Source organism: Cydia pomonella, chromosome 23, assembly GCF_033807575.1.
Source record: "Cydia pomonella isolate Wapato2018A chromosome 23, ilCydPomo1, whole genome shotgun sequence".
Lineage (NCBI taxonomy): Eukaryota > Metazoa > Arthropoda > Insecta > Lepidoptera > Tortricidae > Cydia > Cydia pomonella.
The window spans coordinates 1,372,520-1,398,162 of NC_084725.1; the positions used below are offsets into that span (position 1 = coordinate 1,372,520).

The 25,643-nt window shown below is 46.1% G+C and overlaps 1 protein-coding gene across 1 annotated transcript in view; it reads left to right on the forward strand.

Annotated features, from left to right (window-relative positions):
• The window catches only part of LOC133530782 (uncharacterized), a gene marked incomplete in the record, with an annotated part of 66,532 nt that extends 41,664 nt beyond the window's left edge, over nt 1-24,868 (forward strand). The window contains 35 exon segments of the mRNA XM_061868851.1: nt 142-319; nt 423-537; nt 709-966; nt 1,138-1,395; nt 1,567-1,828; nt 1,973-2,253; nt 2,754-2,898; nt 3,729-3,871; nt 4,805-4,912; nt 5,495-5,629; nt 5,745-5,909; nt 6,108-6,245; nt 6,290-6,427; nt 6,472-6,491; nt 6,629-6,810; nt 7,135-7,237; nt 7,644-7,895; nt 7,978-8,077; nt 8,125-8,217; nt 8,265-8,357; nt 8,405-8,497; nt 8,545-8,637; nt 9,061-9,225; nt 10,158-10,256; nt 11,660-11,763; nt 13,159-13,310; nt 13,459-13,572; nt 13,721-13,834; nt 13,983-14,096; nt 14,242-14,358; nt 14,676-14,780; nt 15,577-15,676; nt 16,457-16,569; nt 19,477-19,619; nt 20,360-24,868. Of these exon segments, the coding sequence (XP_061724835.1) occupies nt 142-319; nt 423-537; nt 709-966; nt 1,138-1,395; nt 1,567-1,828; nt 1,973-2,253; nt 2,754-2,898; nt 3,729-3,871; nt 4,805-4,912; nt 5,495-5,629; nt 5,745-5,909; nt 6,108-6,245; nt 6,290-6,427; nt 6,472-6,491; nt 6,629-6,810; nt 7,135-7,237; nt 7,644-7,895; nt 7,978-8,077; nt 8,125-8,217; nt 8,265-8,357; nt 8,405-8,497; nt 8,545-8,637; nt 9,061-9,225; nt 10,158-10,256; nt 11,660-11,763; nt 13,159-13,310; nt 13,459-13,572; nt 13,721-13,834; nt 13,983-14,096; nt 14,242-14,358; nt 14,676-14,780; nt 15,577-15,676; nt 16,457-16,569; nt 19,477-19,589 (4,763 nt within the window).
• Between the last annotated feature and the right edge of the window lie 775 nt (nt 24,869-25,643).

Sequence of the window (25,643 nt, forward strand, 5' to 3'; positions counted from 1 at the left end):
CTGGGCTGCGCCGGCCCGCGCTGCCTCCGCCGCGTGCTGACCGCGGCCGCCGCCTTCGCGCTGCAGACCCGGGACCTCAACATCAGCCTCACGGCCGTCGGCCTCATGGTGAGTCACTACTACCAGTGGTCGTCAGCGACTTGCTGGGCTGCGCCGGCCCGCGCTGCCTCCGCCGCGTGCTGACCGCGGCCGCCGCCTTCGCGCTGCAGACCCGGGACCTCAACATCAGCCTCACGGCCGTCGGCCTCATGGTGAGTCACTACTACCAGTGGTCGTCAGCGACTTGCTGGGCTGCGCCGGCCCGCGCTGCCTCCGCCGCGTGCTGACCGCGGCCGCCGCCTTCGCGCTGCAGACCCGGGACCTCAACATCAGCCTCACGGCCGTCGGCCTCATGTTGAGTCACTACTACCAGTGGTCGTCAGCGACTTGCTGGGCTGCGCCGGCCCGCGCTGCCTCCGCCGCGTGCTGACCGCGGCCGCCGCCTTCGCGCTGCAGACCCGGGACCTCAACATCAGCCTCACGGCCGTCGGCCTCATGGTGAGTCACTACTACCAGTGGTCGTCAGCGACTTGCTGGGCTGCGCCGGCCCGCGCTGCCTCCGCCGCGTGCTGACCGCGGCCGCCGCCTTCGCGCTGCAGACCCGGGACCTCAACATCAGCCTCACGGCCGTCGGCCTCATGGTGAGTCACTACTACCAGTGGTCGTCAGCGACTTGCTGGGCTGCGCCGGCCCGCGCTGCCTCCGCCGCGTGCTGACCGCGGCCGCCGCCTTCGCGCTGCAGACCCGGGACCTCAACATCAGCCTCACGGCCGTCGGCCTCATGGTGAGTCACTACTACCAGTGGTCGTCAGCGACTTGCTGGGCTGCGCCGGCCCGCGCTGCCTCCGCCGCGTGCTGACCGCGGCCGCCGCCTTCGCGCTGCAGACCCGGGACCTCAACATCAGCCTCACGGCCGTCGGCCTCATGGTGAGTCACTACTACCAGTGGTCGTCAGCGACTTGCTGGGCTGCGCCGGCCCGCGCTGCCTCCGCCGCGTGCTGACCGCGGCCGCCGCCTTCGCGCTGCAGACCCGGGACCTCAACATCAGCCTCACGGCCGTCGGCCTCATGGTGAGTCACTACTACCAGTGGTCGTCAGCGACTTGCTGGGCTGCGCCGGCCCGCGCTGCCTCCGCCGCGTGCTGACCGCGGCCGCCGCCTTCGCGCTGCAGACCCGGGACCTCAACATCAGCCTCACGGCCGTCGGCCTCATGGTGAGTCACTACTACCAGTGGTCGTCAGCGACTTGCTGGGCTGCGCCGGCCCGCGCTGCCTCCGCCGCGTGCTGACCGCGGCCGCCGCCTTCGCGCTGCAGACCCGGGACCTCAACATCAGCCTCACGGCCGTCGGCCTCATGGTGAGTCACTACTACCAGTGGTCGTCAGCGACTTGCTGGGCTGCGCCGGCCCGCGCTGCCTCCGCCGCGTGCTGACCGCGGCCGCCGCCTTCGCGCTGCAGACCCGGGACCTCAACATCAGCCTCACGGCCGTCGGCCTCATGGTGAGTCACTACTACCAGTGGTCGTCAGCGACTTGCTGGGCTGCGCCGGCCCGCGCTGCCTCCGCCGCGTGCTGACCGCGGCCGCCGCCTTCGCGCTGCAGACCCGGGACCTCAACATCAGCCTCACGGCCGTCGGCCTCATGGTGAGTCACTACTACCAGTGGTCGTCAGCGACTTGCTGGGCTGCGCCGGCCCGCGCTGCCTCCGCCGCGTGCTGACCGCGGCCGCCGCCTTCGCGCTGCAGACCCGGGACCTCAACATCAGCCTCACGGCCGTCGGCCTCATGGTGAGTCACTACTACCAGTGGTCGTCAGCGACTTGCTGGGCTGCGCCGGCCCGCGCTGCCTCCGCCGCGTGCTGACCGCGGCCGCCGCCTTCGCGCTGCAGACCCGGGACCTCAACATCAGCCTCACGGCCGTCGGCCTCATGGTGAGTCACTACTACCAGTGGTCGTCAGCGACTTGCTGGGCTGCGCCGGCCCGCGCTGCCTCCGCCGCGTGCTGACCGCGGCCGCCGCCTTCGCGCTGCAGACCCGGGACCTCAACATCAGCCTCACGGCCGTCGGCCTCATGGTGAGTCACTACTACCAGTGGTCGTCAGCGACTTGCTGGGCTGCGCCGGCCCGCGCTGCCTCCGCCGCGTGCTGACCGCGGCCGCCGCCTTCGCGCTGCAGACCCGGGACCTCAACATCAGCCTCACGGCCGTCGGCCTCATGGTGAGTCACTACTACCAGTGGTCGTCAGCGACTTGCTGGGCTGCGCCGGCCCGCGCTGCCTCCGCCGCGTGCTGACCGCGGCCGCCGCCTTCGCGCTGCAGACCCGGGACCGCAACATCAGCCTCACGGCCGTCGGCCTCATGGTGACTCGGCTAGAACTAGCAGATCAGCCTTCAAACTGTTCCCCTGCAGCTCGGCTTTCGGCCTTTTATGAAAGCGTGCCGCGATTAGACGCTTCGGGCCTTCGGCCTTATGCGAAGGGATCGCCGAATTCAATGGCATAACTCCATCCAACCGGAGCCTGTAACAAATTCATCCCATGAGCGCAAGGCCTGTGCTAACGGCTTCTCGGTCAAATTGTGGTTCTTGCCGGGCGAGGAGTCCGTAACATTTTGCTTGCTTCCGATTGGATGCTTCGAGCCTTCAGCCTTATACTGTGTTACCAAGTTGCGCAGCGATTGACAGTTCCATGGCCCTAATTCAGAATATCTTGTCCGCAGTGGAATATATCGGACTACCTATACCATAACCGGGACAAATTGACCGCAGCACTAGCGAACGACGCGGCTATCTGTCCCGAAGTACCCAACCATGCCGAACTACCCCCTTTGGATAAACTGTGGATGTGTCTCTACATTCGACTAAGTAAGTACTATAGAATATTAAATATTACAGTCGTACCATAGTTAAGATGTCTCTATACATAACTAAATTAGTATAAGTTATTTGCATGAAAAAGGCACAGCAAAAAATGTGTAAAGACAGTCAGTACCGACTGTCATACATGCTAACTATCTTTACACACTACAGTAGGGCTAATTTGTTTCCATGGCTGTCACGTTCTAACAAGTATGTAAGCGCGAAAGTGACGGGCATAGTGACAAGTGATAAACATGGAACCATGTTGCCACGGCAGACCTAAGACACCATTGATAGACCTTATCAGGTGGCAATAAGGTTGATGTACGATCAGTACCAGGCTTGAGAGAAAATTAGACAACGAGCGAAGCGAAGGAGACGTGTTAAAACGAATAGTTTGCAAATGTTTTATATTAACGAAGTTCTTTATCGGACGGTTGGCGGAAAGGTGTTAGGCGAAAAAAGTATAAGATACTTCCGTCACAGCCCTCTTTTGCTTAAATTATTTCTCGAGAATAAGAAGCCTAATTTCACCGACTTACGTATATCCTATAGTAGCGCTGTTGGCAAACAGTCGCTTAGAAACAGGTGGTAAAAGCGACGATCCGGGTTCGATCCCTGGACGTGTATGCAGATATTACTTTTTGTATTTTTTTTTTCACTTGAATTTCAGATTTTTGATTGACTAAGCGAGTGTGAAGGTCGAGCTAAGCGTATCATTTTCAGCTGTGAGCAATTTTTGGGCAGGTCTGAATTGCTTATTTTTTGTGTTGTAAAAGTCATGAGGTTAAAAAATTATCCACAACGGATCCAAACCTAGTTTTACTTCTATCTAGGTGAGTTGTGTACGGAACCCCGAGCACCAGTCCGTCGCGCCGCCAGCCAGACCCTGTTCAGCTGCATCGGCGCCCACGGGACCTTGCTGGGCAAGCCCGCCTGGCGGGCGCTGCTGGCGGTACTCTTCCCCATGCTGGAGCAGGTAGGCCCAAGGAAAGGAAGCAGAGAGAAATATACCGATAAGTTGTGGCCATGGAGTAAAAAACTTTAGACCCCAGTCCCAGACAGTTCATTTAATCACCTAATATTTGTAGTAAAATTTTTGACGCAATGTTGTAACGTTATATGGTATTTCAAATTGCTCGGTGGAGATCTCCGACTACTTCTAAAAAACCACAAACATCACGTGTCCTTGTCAAATATCAGTTATAAAATCATCATATCAGCCTTTTATCGCCCACTGCTGAGCATAGGCCTCTCTTCTAGTACGCCACTTATCCCGGTCCCGAGCCAATCTCATCCAGAAGTGACCCGCAGTCTTCCGAATGTCGTCCACCCAACGAGCCAACGGACGCCAGGCACTCCTTTCGTCTGAAAGCGGCCACCATTCCGTTAGCATTTTGGCCCACCTGCCATCACTCTGCCTGGCAACATGTCCCGGCGAGCTCCATTTTAATTTGGAAATGACGTGTCCGACGTAAAAAAGCGCTGGTGGCCTAGCGGTAAGAGCATGCGACTTGCAATCCGGAGGTCGCGGGTTCAAACCCCGGCTCGTACCAATGAGTTTTTCGGAACTTAAGTACGAAATATCATTTGATATTTACCAGTCGCTTTTCGGTGAAGGAAAACATCGTGAGGAAACCGGACTAATCCTAACAAGGCCTAGTTTACCCTCTGGGTTGGAAGGTCAGATGGCAGTCGCTTTCGTAAAAATTAGTGCCTACGCCAAATCTTGGGATTAGTTGTCAAGCGGACCCCAGGCTCCCATGAGCCGTGGCAAAATGCCGGGACAACGCGAGGAAGGAGAAGAATGACGTGTCCGACGTCTTGCACCTTGGTGCGACGTCGGATCTCGACATTCCTCACTCGGTCTTGAAGTTATAAAATACATCTTTTAAAGTAAGTTTTTTTACAGGTCCAAAAACAATCGAATATAGCGAGTTCAGAAAAGGTGGACACCGGGGAACACATACTTATACATCACACCAGAAACACGGCCCAGAAACAGTGGGCTGAGACACAGGTACCATAAATCATTTGTCTATGTCGATGTCTATTCAGTCAGATTTTAAGTTCTAGTAACCTCACCTCGTTTTCTCTTTGAATGAATGAACGAATGAATTTATTTATTTGCAAGAGACATGGTTATATAAGTAGAGGTGCGCTCATATCTCCAAGAATACTGCCATGCAAACAATAATTATTATACTAATTATACACAATAAATCAATCAATATTTGTTTTTCTTTGCCCTTGTCGTCAAAACGTGGAATAGTGAGCGAAACTTACCCTCGCCCGTCCCGTGCGAATTATTTTGTTAGTTAATTTAAAAATTATTTAAAAAATGAAGGATAAGCAAGTACTGAAATAAATCCTTATACCGAAGAATAATCAAATTGGCGTTGAGTAAAAACGTAAAGCTTAAGGTCACCTCGCGATTTTTATCGAGGTAAATACATGTAAGTATCGAGGCAGATAGATTTTTTGCAGATAATATCTTCATGTAACTTAAAAAGAAAAGAAAAAAGAGATTTGCATAGCCGACTTTTATTATTGCGGGACTCCTTTGTCTTAGTTACGATTACAGATGTGAAAATGTCCATAGGTGCTGACATTATCAGGGGTGTCGCGCGTGTTCCACTCGCGATTCCAGCTGCTTGTCACCGTGGGGGATTTCAACAGGTCTTGGGCAGCCCTGCTGGACTATATCACTGACTTCGCTTTAAGGAAGAGTCATGAGGTACCTATTAATATTTAATTTCATTCCTAGTAATATAATTACGCGATCATAATTTGATTGGTTATTCATTGATGATTGGTATTTTAGTTTTACTTCGCATACATTTTCTTCTCAGGTGTCCGTAGCTGCGCTGAAGTCGTTCCAAGAAGTAGTGTCAGCAGCTGGACGCGCTGCAGAAGCGGACCCTGACAGCGTCCTACAGAAGAGGGTCTGGAGCTGCGCCTGGACCGCCTGGACCCGGATAGCACAAGCTGTCCCCAACACTGACCCAGGTTACATATAGCTGTGTCCCCTCAGATATCCGGACAGCACTCAAGTCGTTTCAAGAAGTAGTCTCAGCAGCTGGACGCGCTGCAGAAGCGGACCCTGACAGCGTCCTACAGAAGAGGGTCTGGAGCTGCGCCTGGACCGCCTGGACCCGGATAGCACAAGCTGTCCCCAACACTGACCCAGGTTACATATAGCTGTGTCCCCTCAGATATCCGTAGCAGCACTCAAGTCGTTCCAAGAAGTAGTCTCAGCAGCTGGACGCGCCGCAGAAGCGGACCCTGACAGCGTCCTACAGAAGAGGGTCTGGAGCTGCGCCTGGACCGCCTGGACCCGGATAGCACAAGCTGTACCCAACACTGACCCAGGTTACAAATAGCTGTGTCCCCTCAGGTATCCGTAGCAGCACTCAAGTCGTTCCAAGAAGTAGTCTCAGCAGCTGGACGCGCCGCAGAAGCGGACCCTGACAGCGTCCTACAGAAGAGGGTCTGGAGCTGCGCCTGGACCGCCTGGACCCGGATAGCACAAGCTGTACCCAACACTGACCCAGGTTACATATAGCTGTGTCCCCTCAGATATCCGTAGCAGCACTCAAGTCGTTCCAAGAAGTAGTCTCAGCAGCTGGACGCGCCGCAGAAGCGGACCCTGACAGCGTCCTACAGAAGAGGGTCTGGAGCTGCGCCTGGACCGCCTGGACCCGGATAGCACAAGCTGTACCCAACACTGACCCAGGTTACAAATAGCTGTGTCCCCTCAGGTATCCGTAGCAGCACTCAAGTCGTTCCAAGAAGTAGTCTCAGCAGCTGGACGCGCCGCAGAAGCGGACCCTGACAGCGTCCTACAGAAGAGGGTCTGGAGCTGCGCCTGGACCGCCTGGACCCGGATAGCACAAGCTGTACCCAACACTGACCCAGGTTACATATAGCTGTGTCCCCTCAGGTATCCGTAGCAGCACTCAAGTCGTTCCAAGAAGTAGTCTCAGCAGCTGGACGCGCCGCAGAACTGGACCCTGACAGCGTCCTACAGAAGAGGGTCTGGAGCTGCGCCTGGACCGCTTGGACCCGGATAGCACAAGCTGTACCCAACACCGACCCAGGTTATTTTTGCGAGAAAATAGTCTGCCCGTATTTAAGTTACATCGAAATCCCGTTATACAGACCTGTGATTACTGGTCCTTTTCTTCCTTGATTTAATCACGTTTTTCATTTTCGTCTCATAATAAAATGTTTTGTCAACAGTGCCCGAGGACGGCAAGACGGCGGACACGTACGCGCCCTCACTGAACTTCCTCACGACACTAGTCCAGATCTTCCCGCTCATCTTCCAGCACATACGACCAACGTGAGTACCTGTTATCATTAAGTAATCTTTTTAATAAAATTTTAATCAAATAAAATCGACTCTGGCTTAAAAAATCCTACCAATATATTTTTTTTAACTAATAAACTTTTCTATTTTTTTGGATATTTTGACTTAGTGTTCTTTGAAATTAAAAGTAGTGACACAAGTAATTTTAAATGCGGAAAACAACATAAAATGCTCTATTATTTATCCAGAAAACCTATAAAACGACTACTATGACGCTTTTTTACGAAAAAGTGCATGATCGGCACCTCAAGTCACGGGCATCATTTTCGAAATACACGTCCCCGTAAAACCGGGACTCATCGCATAAGATGGTGTAACGGGAGTTGCAATTTAGTGTAAGGTCACTAAGGAACAGGCTGTGCGATTTTTCTGTTAACAGGTTCACAGGCGCGGACGTGGAAAAACTCGGCGCGTGCCTGTGTCGCATATGTAGCGTGCAGCCCGCGCCGTGCGCGCTCGACTCGCTGCCCGCGCCGGCCGCCTGCGCGCCCGTCAGCCTGCACGCGCTGCACGCCATAGACACGGTCCATAAGGTAATGTATAACTCGGTGCGTGCCTGTGTCGCATATGTAGCGTGCAGCCCGCGCCGTGCGCGCTCGACTCGCTGCCCGCGCCGGCCGCCTGCGCGCCCGTCAGCCTGCACGCGCTGCACGCCATAGACACGGTCCATAAGGTAATGTATAACTCGGTGCGTGCCTGTGTCGCATATGTAGCGTGCAGCCCGCGCCGTGCGCGCTCGACTCGCTGCCCGCGCCGGCCGCCTGCGCGCCCGTCAGCCTGCACGCGCTGCACGCCATAGACACGGTCCATAAGGTAATGTATAACTCGGCGCGTGCCTGTGTCGCATATGTAGCGTGCAGCCCGCGCCGTGCGCGCTCGACTCGCTGCCCGCGCCGGCCGCCTGCGCGCCCGTCAGCCTGCACGCGCTGCACGCCATAGACACGGTCCATAAGGTAATGTATAACTCGGTGCGTGCCTGTGTCGCATATGTAGCGTGCAGCCCGCGCCGTGCGCGCTCGACTCGCTGCCCGCGCCGGCCGCCTGCGCGCCCGTCAGCCTGCACGCGCTGCACGCCATAGACACGGTCCATAAGGTAATGTATAACTCGGCGCGTGCCTGTGTCGCATATGTAGCGTGCAGCCCGCGCCGTGCGCGCTCGACTCGCTGCCCGCGCCGGCCGCCTGCGCGCCCGTCAGCCTGCACGCGCTGCACGCCATAGACACGGTCCATAAGGTAATGTATAACTCGGCGCGTGCCTGTGTCGCATATGTAGCGTGCAGCCCGCGCCGTGCGCGCTCGACTCGCTGCCCGCGCCGGCCGCCTGCGCGCCCGTCAGCCTGCACGCGCTGCACGCCATAGACACGGTCCATAAGGTGAGCGGCTCGGAACCCTAAACTTCGGTTGGACACTTGTATTCTTGTAAAGTCACATCTTCACTCCCAACTGTTTAATATCTATTCCTGCGCTGTGCAGGACGAGTATGTTAATACGATACTTCTCATGCCACTGCCATTTCCACAAACGCTGCCCTGCGCTCCTCAAAATAGCGGTTTTTTGTGCGGAGGCCGAAGGACTGGCAGTGTGTGTTTACATTCTGCTTCGTTGCTCAGTACTCGTCGAGCGCCTGGAGGAGAAAGACGTCTATGCCGGAATTCGAAAGCGAAGTGATAGGGCAGTATGTAAACACACTCAAGCTCGATCCTGCTGCGGCAGTATTTAGGGAATTATTGCCGGCAGCGACAGGGGCCAAATGTAAATGTAGTATTACGTATGTAACCGTGCTATTTTGTGGTCAGGAAGCGCTATCCCGGCACGAGCTGCTGCCGGCGCTGTTCTCCGCCTTGACGGCCCTCGCCCGGACGTGTTCGGGCGCGGCGCGCACGCGCTGCCTGGCCGCCGCCGCGCAGCTGTACCAGGCCGCGCCGTCCGCCTCCGCGCCCGCCGCGCCGCACCTGCTGCAGGTGTGTCTCCTGCCTTGTTCGGCTCCCTGCCCACCCTCGCGGTCATCGGGCACCTTTCTTAGACCACGGCGAAACGTAACCCGCCTGATCTTAAGCAGCCATCGCAGCCAATGGGCGCTTGCAACTCTACTGGAGTTAGACACACGTTGCCAGTCCACCTCAACTGCAAGACGGAAGATATGATGTAGACAACTCGCGGTCACAACTCAGATGATCCCGTACTAAATTAGTATGCAACTGTTTATTACAATTGTGTCCACGTTTTCAACCGGTACTCATGTCAGTTAAAAAGGCTCAAAAATACTAACCTGACCTAATCTAAAAATTTAAAAATAGAATAACACTGATGTGCAAATCAGAATTTATTGAAGGCAGCCAGCAATATTGGGATAATTAAAAATGTCCACAAAAATTTAGTTCTAGAGGTGAACGTGACCTGTTTTAATGTAAAATAGGTTGCAACTCACTGCTCTTCGAGGCGAAACATTTTACATGTTAAATTGCCCCCGTGTTTTTTTTTAACATAGCTCTCATTACTATTTTTAACAGCACTATACCATTACCATCCTGGACCTTATCCCTATTTGGGGTCGGCCTTCCTTGTCCTAAGCCTCCAGGTGGCATGTTTCCTGGTTAGGTTCTAGTCGATATTTTGTTCTTTAATGTCTTTTTGGACCGTCTTCGACCAAGTAGCGGGGCGCCTTCCGCTTCCACGCTTCGTCATCGGAAAGTTTAAGGCTATTTTAACGATATGGTCTTCGAGCCGTCTGTGTATATGTCTGTATCATCTAAAGCGTTTTTCAACCACTTTCTCGTTAATTAGGAGCGACTTTACAGCTGCCTCTGACATATTCGTCCCTTAGAGTTTAACAGCACTATACCGTTATACTTAAAGAAGTACAATAAAGTGGTTGATTAATATTTACTCGCAGGCTTTACACGCAGCTGTGAAGAAGTCCATAGCGGACAAGAGAAGACAGACCATCGACACACCAGACGACACGTCGCAGATCTCCACACTACTGTTACAAGTAAGTTTTTTTTTTTTTTTTTTTATTTAGAAACCAAACAGTCGTATAAACATATCAACAATGCAATACAAACGATGTACCACAACAAAAGGAAAATACAACAAAAAGACCTGGAGGTACATAAATTATAAATTATGTTAACTGAAATAAATATAGTTATATAGCTAATGCAAATGAATCCGATAGAAAAAATAATATATTCATCACATCACGTGTACTCGTGTGTTTTAATATTTATTTCACCAAAAGTAGGTACAATATTTTATGTAGTTCGTTCTTTTATCATTGGAAATAAGGTCGTGACATGTCTCTTTATTGAAAAACGCTTTATAAAAACCAGTAACTATAGGGACCGTGCGCGTTGGAGGGTCTGCCATCTTGTGGTCTGAATCGGAACCATAAACATGCACATTTACACGTCAAGTGTTTTCTTGTGCATAGTAGGTTCTGCCATCTTGTGGGCTACATCGGAACAAAAAACATCACATTTACGCCTCGCGACGCTCCCTATTACTAACGAGAATTTGGATAGAATTGTCAATATTTACTGCCATCTTTCGACACGTGATTAAAACTTTTAGAACGCCATTTTACTTTTATAGGGACCGTGCGCGTTGGAGGGTCTGCCATCATGTGGCCTGAATCGGAACCATAAACATGCACATGTACACGTCACGTGTTTTCTTGTGCATAGTAGGTTCTGCCATCTTGTGGGCTACATCGGAACAAAAAACATCACATTTACGCCTCGCGCCAAAAATCTGACGGCTCCTGTGCTGCCTCCTACAGTTCATGCACGCTCCCTATCTTTATTCCTTAGTGATAGTTTTCTTCGACAATCCACCTCTACTTCAAATTATCTTCGCTATTCTTCTTCGTTATTTTTTTTAATTTTCAAATGATTGTAATTGTTTGTGATTGTTACATATTTGCCGTGACTTATTGTTAGTGTTTTTCAGTAAAAAGACACGTCAAAATCGCTTACCTTCATTCTAATGCTAAAAAACCAACTATAATGCTCGAAATTTGGAGAAAACCGAATGGAACGCACAACGAACTAACGAAACCAAACACACAAGAAAGAATAATATGAAAATAAGAATTTCGAACTTTAAATGACGCTGCAAAGTCTACACCCTTGCATTATGTTTAGAATGAAGGACTTTGGAGCAGGCTATCTGGAACGAAAGGAATTCAAACGGCTACCCATAAGATCCATCATCCGGCACATGGAAATGGTCAAAAAAGCTCTTGAGTAGCTAATGGATCTTTCCTTAGAGGGCAACTACACAAAAGATCCCTATGGGTCGAAGTGTATCCGCAAGGGCCCCCGAAAATTAGACGATAAGATAAGATAAGATGTTTAGTATACTTATATAAAGAAATATTAATTAAATGTTTAGGTATTAGCAACGGGTCTACCGCTAGCGAGAGAACAACCAGACGTGTACGAAGAATTCTGGGAAACATTGCCTGGTGTCTTAGAAACCTTCATGTTTGAAGCGCCGTAAGTATTTACTAGGTACTATATATATATATATATATATATATATACAACTGATACATTCATATTCATACAGATATTTAAAAGCTGGAGTCGAACCGAGCTAACTGAACAGACTGCAATGACGAAATGTGGAAATGTCACGATAAACGTCAAGTTCCCCTACCCATAGACCCTACTCATAGTGTTGTGTTCCTGCCGGTAAGTAAGGTTGCCAGAGCTCAACGAGGGGGGGGGGGGTTTAGGGTCGGCAACGCGCATGTAACTCCTCTGGAGTTGCAGGCGTACATAGGCTACGGAGACTGCTTACCATCAGGCGGGCCGTATGCTTGTTTCCCACCGACGTAGTATTAAAAAAAAATCTTTCAAAATATGACGTTAATAATGACACTTTGTTTTGTCAACGTCAACGCATGGCGGCTTCAGGGGCTACCAGACCAATTTGCTGATTTTACGTCCTTTAGGATATTTGAACGTTGTATAAATAAAACCGGTCAAGTGCGAGTCGGACTCACGCACGATGGGTTCCGTACCATTATCTATAAAAACGTCAAAAAAATTACGTTTGTTGTATGGGAGGCCCCTTAAATATTTATTTTATTCTCTTTTTTAGTATTTGTTGTTATAGCGGCAACAGAAATACATCATCTGAAAATTTCAACTGTCTAACAATCACGGTTCATGAGATACAGCCTGGTGACGGACGGACAGCGGAGTCTTAGTATTAGGGTCCCGTTTTACCCTTTGGGTACGGAACCCAAAATATTAAGTTCTGTACACAAAATTACAGCTTGGTAATTGTTCTTTAATTTTACAGATATTTCAAAAAACATACCGTATCACCAGTATATTTGTTGGAAAGCGCGAGGTCATTCAGATAGGGGACGGCCTTAACGGACTCTAGTTTTAATAGTTTGTGATCGATAAAGTCAGACCAAGCTAAGTTGACAGCGATTTTGATAGCCCACCCTATGCAAGTGTTAAGTAAACGTCATTATTTCATCTTTTACGTTTAAAACAACATGTGCCCTGTCTGTGCTATAACAATCGCTGCCAACTTGGTTCAACTCTAGATGGTTTAAGGCCATTTAATCCTGTACCTCGAACAATGTTCAGTCATTCTTACACTGCTTACGCCATTACAACTCAAGACAACGTGGCTGTCAATTGGCAGCAGGAAATAAATATTTATCTTCTTTAAAAACTAAATGCAGCTTTGTGCGTAACCTGTTTATGAAATTCAAACTTGTTTTAACCCTTTACCAGGCTAAGGGATATATATTTCCCACATGCGGCTCTTCAAACATGTGTTCTATTTTGGATGAGTAAGACTGACATTCGATTGTCATTTTTGAACTGTCAGCCTGGTAAAGGGTTAACCTCATGTTTCGTGTATAGCGGCACCGGTACAGACGGCTGCGCCCGAGCGTTAGTAGGCGTGATCCGCGACGAGATCCTGCGAGGCTCCCCCCGCGTGCCCGCGCGCCATGTCCGCGCCGCGCTGGCGCTGGTCCGCGCGGGCTCGCTGCACACGCAGCCGCCTCCACCTCGTGAGTAACGTTAGTAGTAGTGATCCGCGACGAGATCCTGCGAGGCTCCCCCCGCGTGCCCGCGCGCCATGTCCGCGCCGCGCTGGCGCTGGTCCGCGCGGGTTCGCTGCACACGCAGCCGCCTCCACCTCGTGAGTAACGTTAGTAGTAGTGATCCGCGACGAGATCCTGCGAGGCTCCCCCCGCGTGCCCGCGCGCCATGTCCGCGCCGCGCTGGCGCTGGTCCGCGCGGGCTCGCTGCACACGCAGCCGCCTCCACCTCGTGAGTAACGTTAGTAGTAGTGATCCGCGACGAGATCCTGCGAGGCTCCCCCCGCGTGCCCGCGCGCCATGTCCGCGCCGCGCTGGCGCTGGTCCGCGCGGGTTCGCTGCACACGCAGCCGCCTCCACCTCGTGAGTAACGTTAGTAGTAGTGATCCGCGACGAGATCCTGCGAGGCTCCCCCCGCGTGCCCGCGCGCCATGTCCGCGCCGCGCTGGCGCTGGTCCGCGCGGGCTCGCTGCACACGCAGCCGCCTCCACCTCGTGAGTAACGTTAGTAGTAGTGATCCGCGACGAGATCCTGCGAGGCTCCCCCCGCGTGCCCGCGCGCCATGTCCGCGCCGCGCTGGCGCTGGTCCGCGCGGGTTCGCTGCACACGCAGCCGCCTCCACCTCGTGAGTAACGTTAGTAGTAGTGATCCGCGACGAGATCCTGCGAGGCTCCCCCCGCGTGCCCGCGCGCCATGTCCGCGCCGCGCTGGCGCTGGTCCGCGCGGGCTCGCTGCACACGCAGCCGCCTCCACCTCGTGAGTAACGTTAGTAGTAGTGATCCGCGACGAGATCCTGCGAGGCTCCCCCCGCGTGCCCGCGCGCCATGTCCGCGCCGCGCTGGCGCTGGTCCGCGCGGGCTCGCTGCACACGCAGCCGCCTCCACCTCGTGAGTAACGTTAGTAGTAGTGATCCGCGACGAGATCCTGCGAGGCTCCCCCCGCGTGCCCGCGCGCCATGTCCGCGCCGCGCTGGCGCTGGTCCGCGCGGGCTCGCTGCACACGCAGCCGCCTCCACCTCGTGAGTAACGTTAGTAGTGATCCGCGACGAGATCCTGCGAGGCGTGACTGCGTTGCCTTGGCGTTGGTCCGCGCGGGGTCCCTACACACGCAGCCGCCGCCGCCACTCTCGCTAGCCCGAAATCACGTGAGTTGATTCGGTTAAGAGGTGAGAACCATACTGTTCTACCCGGGATGGCCCGGGAGCGCCATAGGCCCTCATGAAATTGCATCAAGCATATGAATTTGGGCCCATGCCAATAACACAAATTAAAATATTTGCACAGAAAATAAATTTGTCATTAAAGTATTATATAATGTAATGAATTATTTTGACAGAGAACGAATTGGAGCTCCGGGAGAGAGAAGAGTTCGCGCGCGCGTGCTTCGAGACCCTGCTGCAGTTCTCCATGCTCGAGGACGTCGCGTTGTCGGGCGTCGAAGGTGAAGCTTGTTACTTTTACTCATTTGTATTAAAGGCAACGCACTTACCCCTCTGGTCTTACGGATGTCCTTGGGTGACAGTCATTGCTTACCATCCGGCAATTCATCTGCTCGTTTGCCTCCATCAAAGATATATATAAGATAAATAAAGTCTAAGAAAAAAACGTACCTCGAAATATCAAGAAAAATTTATGCTCGAATATATATATATATATATAAATTTACGCTTTTGTTATGTACGCTATAAGTTTACACTATTATTATTTTTTCAATTGTACATCGAATAATTTAAAATTAGGAAACTATAGGTCTATAACGAAATCAATTCATAGCTATTAGCTAAGTTGCTCATATGTTTATTTTAAGACTGTTTGTTTCTCAATAAATTAAAAAAAAAAAAAAAATATATATATATATATATATATATATATATATATATATATATATATATATATATATGGCGTATATCGGCCTATACTAGAGTAGATGGCGACACCGATTGATATTTAACTTAGGTCAGCGAAATAACTTGAGTCAAATAGCTATATGCCTTTCTAAGAGTTTTAGTCCTGTGTCGAAAGATGGCAGTAAATTAAGTTGACTACAAAATTTACTTTGGCAATACGCCTCTATACTATACTAACTATACTAACTATACTAACCTCAAAAAAAATCTGCATCATCTTCATCATCATCTTCGATGCAGGAAAACTTCTTGAGGAAACTGGACTCAAGCTGGATTGGAATATATTCCGAAAAAACTGGCGACCAATAATAAAGAATATTCTTGTTTCAGATGAGCAAGACCCATTAGCGATAGCAGCGTTACTCGATAGGTTCCAAGAAGTCATATCGAAATACTCAAGAGACGAAGACAACAGCGAACCTCTGCCTAGGTTTGTCGTACTCTATTATAATAGTTTCATTAAAATTCAACTTAAATATATATGGTCCTTTGCATTTTTCAGCAAAGTAAGGACATCATCGATATCCCCCAATTAAGAAGTATAAAACTCATCACGAAAATATTCCGACAAACACGCAAAATTTGCGGCTTTTATTTGATTCATCGCCAACAATCAATGAAAAACGAACATTTACGTGCATGATTTTTCTTAGGAAGAATTCTTTGAAATGGCGCCCGGCCTTTTTTAAGACATGATTTTCTGAGTTTTTTGAACTAAATAGATTAAACATTAAAGGTACTAAATCCTGGCGTAATAAAAATAATTGTACCTCAGCGTTTCTTCTTAAAAATTACATCGATAACGTTAAAAATTATAACGCCTGCAAAAGTGTAATAGCTAGCAAAATATAAAAGAGTAAAACTTGGAAACTACAAATAAAATGGCTCATGTTATAATTGAATATGAAGGTACAAAAAAGGTACAAAAATTTGGCATATATAGATTTTATTAATAACCACGGGAACATAGCGTAATAAAGTACACCCGCCATTCTGACTGCCAGGATGGCGGGTGACCTGTTTTTTGATGATAACTTGATGAAGTACCGTGAGGTACAATTTTTTTTAAAGGAGGTACTAAATAGTACAAATTAGGTACAAAAATATGGTATGCTTTTCATTTGATTTTATTTAGGTACACCCGCCATTCTGACTCACGCCCATCCCTATTCACCCCGGTGGACGGTACTGATGTTTGTATTTGTTCCAGGCATCATCTATCAGAGATCTCGTTCGTGCTGAAAGCAGTGGCCACGCTGGCAGAGTCCATGCAGCAAGCGCCGCGCAGTAAGGTCGACCCGGCCGCGTGGCAGAAGCTAATAGGTAACTTTACTGTGATCCAATATACTTATACACTTTACTCCGGGGCAAAGACTGCTGCTATATAAATCGCAAGTCAGACCTCACATGGAGTATTGCTGTCACCTTTGGGCAGGAGCAGCTGCATGCCAGCTTGGACCATTCGACTCAGTCCAAAGGCGTGCTGTACGAATCGTCGACGATCCCGAACTCACAAGCGGAATTGAACTTTTAAGTCTAAGGAAAGACTTTGCCTCCCTGTGTGTTCTAACCGCTTGCACGATGGGCTGTGCTCTAAAAAAATGTTTGATATGATGCCAACGGCCGCTTTCTATCACCGCACCGCTCACCGTCGGCAGGGTGTTCATCCTCACACCTTAGAGCCTAAATGGTCGCGTACTGTGCGGTTTAAGAGGAATTTCCTCCCGCGGACGATTCGGCTGTGGAATGAGCTTCCTACCGAGATTTTCCCGAGGAGCTACAGTATGGGGTTCTTAAAAAAAGGAGTGTACAGGTTTTTATACCTCTGGTGCTGCAGGCGTCCATAGGCTACGGTGACTGCTTGCCATCAGGCGGGCCAGCGGTGTCACGCACACGAATTCTAGCCAATCGTGCAATCTAACGCCACAACGCGATTGGTTGATGAGTTCGCGACACGCGCGCGATTGGTCGTAACTAGTTGCGTGAGACTACACAATTGGTTCGAATACGTAAGTGACACCGCTGAACTAGCACCATTCTTAGTGCCCGTATGACCCGTCCTTAGATATATGTTAATGCTCATAGAACTTTAATAATCCTAGTTTGGCGTCATTGTTCAGCTTAATGACGCCAATTAAATGAAATGACAACTTTTTATTTTCAAGCAATAGCCCACAGATAATAGTAGTTTATGTGACTGCTACATAATAAAAGGCATTAAAATACACGAGTGTGGGCTTAAGAAACGAACGAAGTGAGTTTCTCAAAAAGATCACACGAGTGTTTTAATGCCTAATTATGTACAGTTACACACACTATTTTATCTACACACATATTATAAACTTTCTATGAAATATTCACTAACACAAATTACAGCCTCCATTAGGGCATGGTTGCCAAATCGTTGGTCTCTTGGCGGAACTCGCGGATATGTGGTGGTGTCACCGAAATATTGTTATCGCTTATTTTACACGAAATTTTTGCTATAGTTACCTTAAAAACAACAAAACATATTAATTTTATACTCAAAACTAATTAAAAGATAAACTGTACGTCAAATGGCGGTAAAGTAAAACTTTTTTCACACATGTAGTTTTTTTTAATTCAGAGACAAACTAGAGTCGGGGGCCTATTTCCGTATCATTCGATACAAACTACCATGCGAGATATGTCAAAATTGTATGCAACTGACATTTCATTTCGAACAAAAAGGCATCTCGACTGATTTTAGAATAGAGGTCAAATCGAATTGCTTTTTTTTCAGAGATGTTCCAAATTTGAATGCATAATCAAATCGATTTTGATGTAGTTATGAACCAATAACTACATTATCACAGATGAGAAATTTGTTGTAACAAAACAGTTTATCGTAATGTTCGCCATTATTGACGGATTTTGAAGGCATCATAAAAAGTTTATGATATGTGTGTAGATAAAGATTTTAATTTAACAGTAATAGTGATGAAACTGAACATTTGTGTTTCTTCTAAGAAATTATATATTAGCCGTGATGTAATCGAATACTTTTATGTTTAATGAAATTATCAGAGCTCGCATGAAGCGCTCGTATTGCACCGGGGACGGGAACAAACAAACTTGTACACGTAGTTCTAGCGCAGTACTTGCACGTGAACTGCGTGCAAGCGGCTAATACGCAGCACGCGAAATACTGTAGGTATAGTCGTTCGTTTTCAAGCTGGCCCTTACGGCTAACTCTTTGTCAATTGTAAGTATTGAAGACCGCCCGGGTTCGGTCATTGGCGTATAATTTAAACTGGCACTTGAGCGCGGACTAGTCCAACGTGCTCTCCGTTAACGCGTCTTTTCACCAGCTAAGCTGCCGGTCGCCTTCACCGCGGCTCCATAACCTGGCCCCGCTCAAACGGTATCACCAGGTTAGGGGTCGGGGGGTTGGATAACGATAGGTAGCGAAGAGCTGGCCCACACCAGCTACACACACCGTCCCCAAAATGACGGCCATTTGACCACCCCACCAGTCGGTGGGGAAGCGACCCGCGACAGCCGCCGCAGCCGAGAGGCGGTAGCGGCCCCTCACTCACGCGTCTTTGTGACGCATTTCAATAACACATATATACTAACTACTAATAACTATTTAGACTGGTTCTGTAGCGCTCGACTCGCTGGCACTCAGTAACCGTAGAAAGACCACACAGCCTCGCGAGATATTTTTTCATTAGTTTATTTTGATTCTTATTGCAATTCCCATAAGAGTCGTAATTTGGCCGGTTAAAGTGACCGAACTTTTTTTATGCAGGCTAGTAGCGCGTGCGGTTTTACTTACAATAGACAATGAGTCAGCAGTAAGGGCTAGCTTGAAAATTAAGTACTTACGTGTTCTTTACATACAGTTAACGACAGTATTGGCCGAACGTTAATTAGAATTGAAAATTAACCATTACAAATTGAATCCGTCCGTTACGGTTTACGGTTCATTTGGTAATGGTTAATTTTCAATGAGTCGTTCTCAAACAAAAGGTACCACATTGTCGCTTGTCATAAGGACGCTCTAACAGGTTATTCGTATAAAGATACGAATACATTTCGTCCTCATGGTAAGCGACAATGTCCTTTCGCTTGAGAACTTCACATATTTTCAATTCTATTTAACGTTAGGCCAACACTGGTTAACGAGTTTATAGCAAACAAGGGCGTTCGCCAGATTTGGACGGACATTTAGATAGCGAACATGAATAGTTGTGTAATGTGCAGGTTTATACCCGGCGCTGGTGTCGCTGGCGTGCGGCGGGCGCGCGGCGGCGGCGCGCGGCGCGCTGCGCGAGGCGCTGCGGCAGTTCGGCGCGCTGCTCGCCGCGCCGCCCTAGCGCCGGACCGTCTACACCATACACATCTAGGTAACAGTAAGTCCGACTCGTTTTTCTAGGGTTGCTTCTATAAGTAGTAGTAGTAGTAGTAGTAGTAGGTTCGTTAGGTAAACTTCAAACTAAACTTAAAAAATTTACTGTAGGTACACAAATATGTTTACAGGGGTGTTAAGATTAACCTAATTAAATACAATTTACAAAATGTAGGTACCTTGGCTCGGAAATATACTTGTCAGTTTGCTCTGGCTCCTACACTAGGCTCAGCCGGTCTCGTAGGTAACCCAGACCCAAATGAGTTTATACAATTGATACTTAAAGCCTATAAGAAGAGGAAATACTAAAAGATTATAATTTTACATTTGTACAATTAAATGAATAAACAAGCAATTTAAAAGAATATAAAAATTAAATTAAACTAATTTACTAAGTACTAAGGAACTATCAAAGACAGCTAGGCTTGTTAAATACTTACAAATTCAAAATCCCTCAGCCACTCACATACGTATAAACACACGTATAAAGAGTTTACGCACACAGCGCCAAGACATACAATATAAGACTGTCAGCACCATTTTAGAGCCCATGTGTAATTCATATTTTCATACATAGCGTACGTAATAATCTTATACCTACCCCCAATAGAGTGTGACCTAAACAATGTGTACTGCACTTAATTTGTACTGTGTTTTTGTGATTTTTGAGATGTGCAATTTGTGTTACGTTAATAGAGCATCAACTAATATAAAATAACCCAATTATTTCCTTGACAGAAAACATCACGTGACGAGACCGGCGCGGGCCATACATTCCCGGAAGCAACGAATCGTGAAGGCCCTGGCTTCCCAGTACTGTTAGTATGAAGGCTAGGCCTGCGTATAAAATACTCCTCAGTCAGATTTGGAAGGCTGCAGTTTTGTATTGATATGAGAATGTGTGTGTTAAAATTCGTTTCGGTGTGCTGTTTACATTTTACGTTTATGATCTTGTCTGAAACATGCTGTACCCTAAATATGTGGCATGACAATTCAAATGAAGAAACGGTCAAGTTGCCGTAGAGTAGACCTAATTTCCTATGTTGGCCGAACGTTAATTAGAATTGACCATTAACCATTACAAATTGAACCGTAAACCGTCCAATTTGTAATGGTTAATGGTCAATTCTAATTAACGATCGGCCAACACTGCTAATTTCAGTCTAACATGGTTTAAGATCATTTATTTTATTATTGAATAGTACAGGCAGCTGCAAGTACATCTTAACTACTAGAATCAGGGATCGGAAACCGGTATTTTTTGTATGGGAACGAAAACGGTATTTTTTCGTTCTTTGTTAATTATTTCATTCCTAATCGGGCAATCTAATAATACGAAGTCGTTATCTAAAAACACAACTGAGTCCTACATTTTGAGTATAAAATAAACCGAAATATATGGTTATCTCGATGTTTTTGCAAAAAACCGGTTCCGATCCCTGACTAGAATATCTCGATATCGACTATATTATAATCAGAATAAAGTCGATAAGATACTTCGAACTTTTTCGAGGCGTTCTCACTTTTGCAACTGACTGAAGCACAGTTCCAAATCTGACGTGCGGGTGACACGAAATGTTGATTATGACTAGTAATATTTGTTTGTAAATAACTAATGCACTTAACTTATATAAAATGGGCACCGAGTTAGAAATCATCAGAATGGCAATAAATATTATTTAGACCTCATTTTGTTTATTTTCAATATTATGGACTAATTTTACTTTTTATTCGTGTGATAACATGCCAATTCCATAAAGTATCAGTAAATATGCGTTAGTTAGAATTGAAATTGAAATCTAGTAGATAATATTATTGTAGCAATTTGGTTCATGCGCATACGGTCTTTTAAGTATACTTTAAATTTAATTTGTTTTAAAATTTTAGGGTGACACAAAATACTTCCATCTAGTGATTTTTCCAATTCATATTAGACTTACAGATTTTGATTCACATAAGTAAAATAGTGGCTTAATAAAAGGCTTGACGTATCATTAAAAGACTAAAATGGTTCCTAAATTACTACTTCACTTCTAGAAAAATAGGTGATAACTAACTACTAACTGTACTTTATTTTGAGTCACCCTACTAGTTTTCAAAGGTAATCAAATCTGATGTCTATAGTTATTGCCGTATGAAATAATCGACAAATAAAAATAGGTAGAATATGACATTTAGCTTAGCATAGCTAGATGTAGTTTTGTATTTTAATAGATGTTTTGCGGTTACCCGTTTTGCTAGTACATCCTTACACACAGCCACTTTGAGAAATATAATATGAAATCCTTGTTCATTGTCGTTAAATTCGTTCATTGCTCGCTAATCAAGTAAATTATATCATTTTTCCCGATAGTTTTATGACAGTGCAATTATCAATACCAATTTAAAAAATATGTTTTTTTTTAATTGTTCACCTCACCACCGCGTGGTAAATACTACATTCAAAAGATTATAAACTTGCATCAAATTTATGTACGATTTTAGACAATTAGCTAAAATTATTTTAAAAAAAATGATAAAGTATTATTTATTCCAAATTATTATTTTAGCTTTAAGACCATCCTAAGTATAACTATCGGTATCGTAATAGTTTTCCAAAAATTGTTGAACTGCAAGTAGTTTTAAATTATATGATAAAAATTACAATGCTCACTAAATAAAGTTCATTTCAAAGATCTTATTAAACAAGATCACAAATCTTATCTTATTAATAGTGTAGTATATATAATTTTTATCGTACAATTTAAAACTACTTGCAGGGGACATTATGGGATGTAAAAAACGACATCTACCATAAAAGTAATAGATCTAACGGGTTTCTAAGTAACAATGCGCTACCCCACAATCATTAAATTATCGTATAATTTGTAGCGTAGCCATAATAGCTTTACAATTCAAGTGAAATAAGCTTCCATTTATACCAATTATTAGATTTTATTTCATGTTAAAAAATATTGTATTTTTTTTTTTTGGCAAAAACGAGAATTGGTCACAAAATTGTACCACTAAGAACGAAGCTTGAAGAAACCGCATCAAAACAGGTCTAACAGTTTTCAAGTTTACACTTAACATGTATTGTGCGGCAAAATCTCGTTTTTATCAACTAAAACAATATTTTTATGCTCAGCGGCTGAATACCTTCCATTTTAAATTATATGCGTTTTTAAGTGCTAATACTTTTATAAAAACTTATTTAATTTTAATTATTAACTGGTGTAATAAAATTGCATCACATTGTATTTAACAGTAGGTTTTTTATGTAGCAAAGTAAATTTAAGTAAATATGAGTGATTGAATGTTTGTTTTGCTGATGGTAGTTCAAGAGTTTTACAAGTGGTTTGTAATTTTATAGACATGCATTAGAAATATGTTTTTATTAGAAGTAAAAATAAATACAATATCTCATCATTAACTCAACTTCGACCGAGACAAAGATTAATTATATAATTCTTTGATTTGAAAGTAAAAATAACTTAGATTACACGTGTGTGCAACAGTGAACATTGTAATACGTTGAATGTGTATTCCCATTCCTATTTGCAGTGTTGGCCGAACGTTAATTAGAATTGACCATTAACCATTACAAATTGAACCGTACACCGTAACGGACTGTTACAATTTACGGTTCAATTTGTAATGGTTAAAGGTCAATTCTAATTAACGTTCGGCCAACACAGCCTATTTGTCCCCGCCCCACGTGATCGCCGCCATACATGAGGATACAGATGAGATGATTTATATGTAGCGCCCATCTGTGCCCGGCGGGGACAAATGGGAATTCACCCGTTTCATAGAGAAATAAGAAGTAATAGAGTGCTCACTCCATACATCAGTTTTGGTACCAAAATGCTTATTATATTCGCAGTCGACATCTAGCATCGAGTAGCGGAATAGCGAGTAGCGGAGTAGCAGTTTGTTTGCCGCGATATCTATTGTCGAGTAGCAGTACTGAGAGTTCCGCTACTCGATGCTAGATGTCGACTGCGAATATAATAGTCATTTTGGTACCAAGACTAATGTATGGAGTGAGCACTCTATTACTTCTTATTTCTCTATGCCCGTTTAAGGACATATAAGAGCAAGATTTTGTCAAAATTATAAAAGTTTTTAATTTTCACATAAAATTACCGTCGCCGAAGTATACGTCTTAACAATTTCAGCATATAAATGAGGTTTTAAATTAGAAATATTGTATCGAAGTATGCAAGAATTGTGTCAAACTAAATGTATAGATTGTGTCATTCACGAAGACGCATGCCTTGACACCTATTGTAATGTTATTAAAGGTTAAATTTGACAAATCCGCGCGTCATCGTGGATGACACGAAGTACGAACTATGTAAACCGCGTACCTATTTGAATACAATAAGCATTTTAAGTGATCTAAACCATTAGCTGATTCGAAGCTCGCGCAGATCCGCCTCCACCATGTTGTCGCTCCAGAAAAGTGGCGCTGTCTTGTGTCGGAGGCCAAGTCTCATTTTGGGTCGCTGAGCCAACGGAGTAAGTAAGTAAGTAAACCATTAGCTGACTGTATAGTTGTGGTAAGATATATCGGTACGGCCAAAGTGTCCACAAATATCTGAACATAGTCTCTATTATCAAGACGTTAAGTGTGTGTTCAGATCTTTTTGAGCACCTCGGCCGCTCCGATATGTCTGATGGTGGACATAGTTAACTGACCATTCTTAATTAACTTATTAACAAATAAATAATGTCAACTAATAATTATAGTCTGTTAAAAATTCAAATTGTCTATGGGACGATAACGGCGCCTAAGTTTTTTAAATTTGCCATTTTTTTCTACTGACGGAAATGGCTTGACAGACTATAGTTGAGCTTATTGCTGTTACGTGGCTATCACACTTATGCGGATCTGCACGCCGCTCCGGAATGTAGATGAGACAGAGCTATGCACGTATATAACGATGTCCCGCTCACAGACCAGATCTAATGTGAATAATGGTTTAGTACCGATTATTTTAGTAGTCACGGACTTTAATCGTTGAGCCATTTAGGGTTTACTTTAAATTTGACATTTCATACCCTTAGTATTGACAGCCAAATCAGTTTGAACCCTAAATGGATCGACAATCCATACGACATGGTTCTTCGTTCTTAGCATAGACTGCGAGTAGAAATGGCAGCGATACATTGTGTTTATTAAAGGAGTGCAATGCGTAGAGACTTGTAAATTAAGTTATATTTGGTGCGTTGCTGTTATTTGAATAAATGAAATGAACAGTACTTAATGAGTTTAACTTACCTATTCACTGCTTATCTACACTCAAGGGTCGCAACCGGTTTTAAAAATAGCGGTAAATACCGATTTATTTCAGTTTTACTCCGAACTTTAGTGTAACCTAAATAAACCGGTTTATTCGATGAGCGACGAGCCGGCCGGCCTGGTGGTGTGCCGCGTAAACAAAGACCAGTGTCTTAGGAAGAAACCGGTTTTTATTGTTCTAAACCGGTTAATCCGATAAAAACGATGAAAATACGAACGAAACCGAAATCAAAAGTACATATTATTGACAAATTTTATTAATATGTCACTTAAGAGCCCTTAATCCTTGGAGCGTTCTCCGATTTCACGAAATAACGCTCGATAGATGGCGTTGGCGCTCGGTACGCGAGCGCCGGCAACGCGACGCGCGTTTCAATGCAGACTAGAATAATCTTGATAGTTTTCAATATAATTTCAAGCAACATTAATTTTAGTGTCATATGATATCATATGGGCACTCTTTATTTTATTGTATATGCACAGTAGTTTTTTTTTATATGTACACTACTACTAAGTGTACAGACTACAGAGTGTACTATAACCCTTGCTCTTTATTCTGTCTCTTTCACACCAATGGAAAATGAAGAAGTTACTAAATGACTGCAGGTATAAATAAAGTATATTAGTGCGATAGAGAGACAGATAGTGTTTCGTTGTCGTATCGTAAACGATTGGCATGTTGGCCACACACTTGCTTAGTGCCTAGCCAAAATACCAATCGTTTGCGTATATTAG